Source organism: Phalaenopsis equestris, unplaced genomic scaffold (assembly GCF_001263595.1).
Source record: "Phalaenopsis equestris unplaced genomic scaffold, ASM126359v1 Scaffold000256, whole genome shotgun sequence".
In the NCBI taxonomy this organism is placed as follows: Eukaryota; Viridiplantae; Streptophyta; class Magnoliopsida; order Asparagales; family Orchidaceae; genus Phalaenopsis; species Phalaenopsis equestris.
The window spans coordinates 1,489,055-1,491,132 of record NW_018164698.1 but is presented as its reverse complement, the minus strand read 5'-3'; the positions used below and the strand labels follow the sequence as shown (position 1 = coordinate 1,491,132).

The 2,078-nt window shown below is 36.4% G+C and overlaps 1 protein-coding gene across 1 annotated transcript; it reads right to left on the bottom strand.

The window, feature by feature from the left end:
• Window positions 1-725: 725 nt before the first annotated feature.
• On the bottom strand, window positions 726-1,641 carry LOC110024457. Its single transcript, XM_020724425.1, has one exon. It carries the CDS (start codon window positions 1,619-1,621, stop codon window positions 1,034-1,036), a length of 588 nt encoding a protein of 195 aa, XP_020580084.1. The 5' UTR covers window positions 1,622-1,641; the 3' UTR covers window positions 726-1,033.
• Window positions 1,642-2,078: the final 437 nt, after the last annotated feature.

Here is a 2,078-nt window from a genome sequence, read left to right as displayed (position 1 = left end):
GAAACAATATTGCATCTGGACTACGAACGTAATGTTATGTCTGGACAACATACGCTATATATTGGACGAAATGTATCTTCCGTCCGGGCTCTGGACGTAATATTTTTTCTACCGAAACAGCTACTATTCTCTTAGAAAAAAATATTTAAAATTTATCTAACTATGTATATTTGTCGATTTTTTTTTTGGCATAAATGATGTTATATTATCAAATTAGGGATTCTGTTCTTTCCAGTTAGCACACTAACTGCAATTTGTGCGGTTAAAAAGTCTTCATATTGGATGGTCATGATTCATTGCTTGAAAAGCTGAGTGATTTTTAACTAGATTTTGGATGGTAGGATTTATAACTTACCATGTTACTGGAGATTGAGTATTCAAATCTAGTAATCACTATGGTTTCTTACATTGGTCTTATTATTATGCATTTCAAATCAATTTATCTTTTTTTTTTTTTTATCTATAAATTTATAAAGCAATTTAAAAATGGGCAATTTAATCTAAATACAACACAATTCTTATGTATTTATATATCTAACCCTTGAACTTTCGTATTTATATGACATTTTTGTTTTTTAATTGTATCAAAATATATACATAAAAGGGTGCATTCACTCTCTTTGTTTCTATGAATCGACAAAGTCTTCTTGTTCATAAACTAAGTGTGCAGATAAGTTCAGAAAAAAAAAAAAAAATTCAGAGAAGTAAATCTTAAATTAGTGTTGCAATTACAATTTGATTTTGCAGGCTGAGCACTGAATTGTTGATCTAGAGGAAACAACTGAATGATATGCTCTGTTTGGTACCTTATTTTGGTAAAATTTGCATATATAACAATTACAACTTAGAAAATAACATTCATTGCAGATAATATACAGAACCTCAAACTCAATATGGATGGTGCTGGCGGTTTCCTCCTGGTACTGATGAAGTTCTTGGTGTTCTGGAGTAAGTTCAATAATGGCTGTCAAAGAGTACATAACCATGGCGAGATACAGTAATGAAAAGAAGCCTTTCCCTGTTAGCAAACAGGTCACAGTCTGAGGTTCAAGTCTAGCTTCTGTACATCTGATCCTGTTTCAGAAAATTTAGACTTCTGAAAACTACCCGGCCATGCCATTTTTGCTTTTTCCTCAAGAGAAAATGCTGCACAAGCCATGCTGAAATCTTGAAACCTTGCTGTAATGGCCATATTTCCCTCTCTGTTGGACCTGTTAACCACGGCATGTTGCTGAACTCGCAGAGAGTGGAGGAAGGAAGGAGCAAAGGGTAAGTCTATCATCATTCTCTGCGACTGATAACTCCTTTTAGCTGCTCCTCTTTCTCTCTTGTGAGCATTTTGATGCCCTCCTAAAGCCTGGGAGCTGTAGAATTTCCTCATGCAGAAGTTGCAGGAAAACACCTTTAATGGTGTTGATTTCCCATTAGAGCATGAAGGAGTTCCAGTTCCTGCCGAGGAGTTGTTTCCTCCAAGAGTTAAGTCCAACCATTTTCTGGACTTTTCATCGTTGTCTTCTTCATCTGCATAATCTTTATGTTGGGATCTTACTCTCTCCTCTTCTGGTTTCTCCCATGCTCTCATCTTCGGAATTATCAGTATAGGATGGGGGTTGGTTTCCATTAAAAAGGAGTACAGGGTTAAAATGGGAATAAACGATGCTATAGGTGAATAAGTTGAAAGAAGAACTGTGTATGGATATTTTTTAGCTGTTTATCTCTTTCATTTCAGGCCCACATTGTGGTGCATGTTATTCCAATGGAAATGCTTGCATCATAATTTCTGTTTACACATATCTATCTTTAGATTCTGTTTATTTTATTTTCTCATTAAGTGAGGTTTACTTTATTATGTTCTTGTTATTTTGACCCCCAATTAATAAACTAAGGCAAAAGGGCAATTTTGTAATGTGGCACCGCCACCTACCACATCTCACCTACCTCTCACCTACCGGCCACCTACCGGCCACCTACCACCCACCTACCTCCCACCTACCACTCTCTTGCTTCTATAAATAGAGAGGGTGTGAGGCCTAGGAGAGCAAGGGAAAGAAATCTTAAGGGTGTGAGGCTTAGGAGAG

Coding starts and splice junctions, on each gene's coding strand:
- LOC110024457 (XM_020724425.1), bottom strand. CDS start 1,621: ATGGAAACCAACCCCCATCCTATACTGATAATTCCGAAGATGAGAGCA.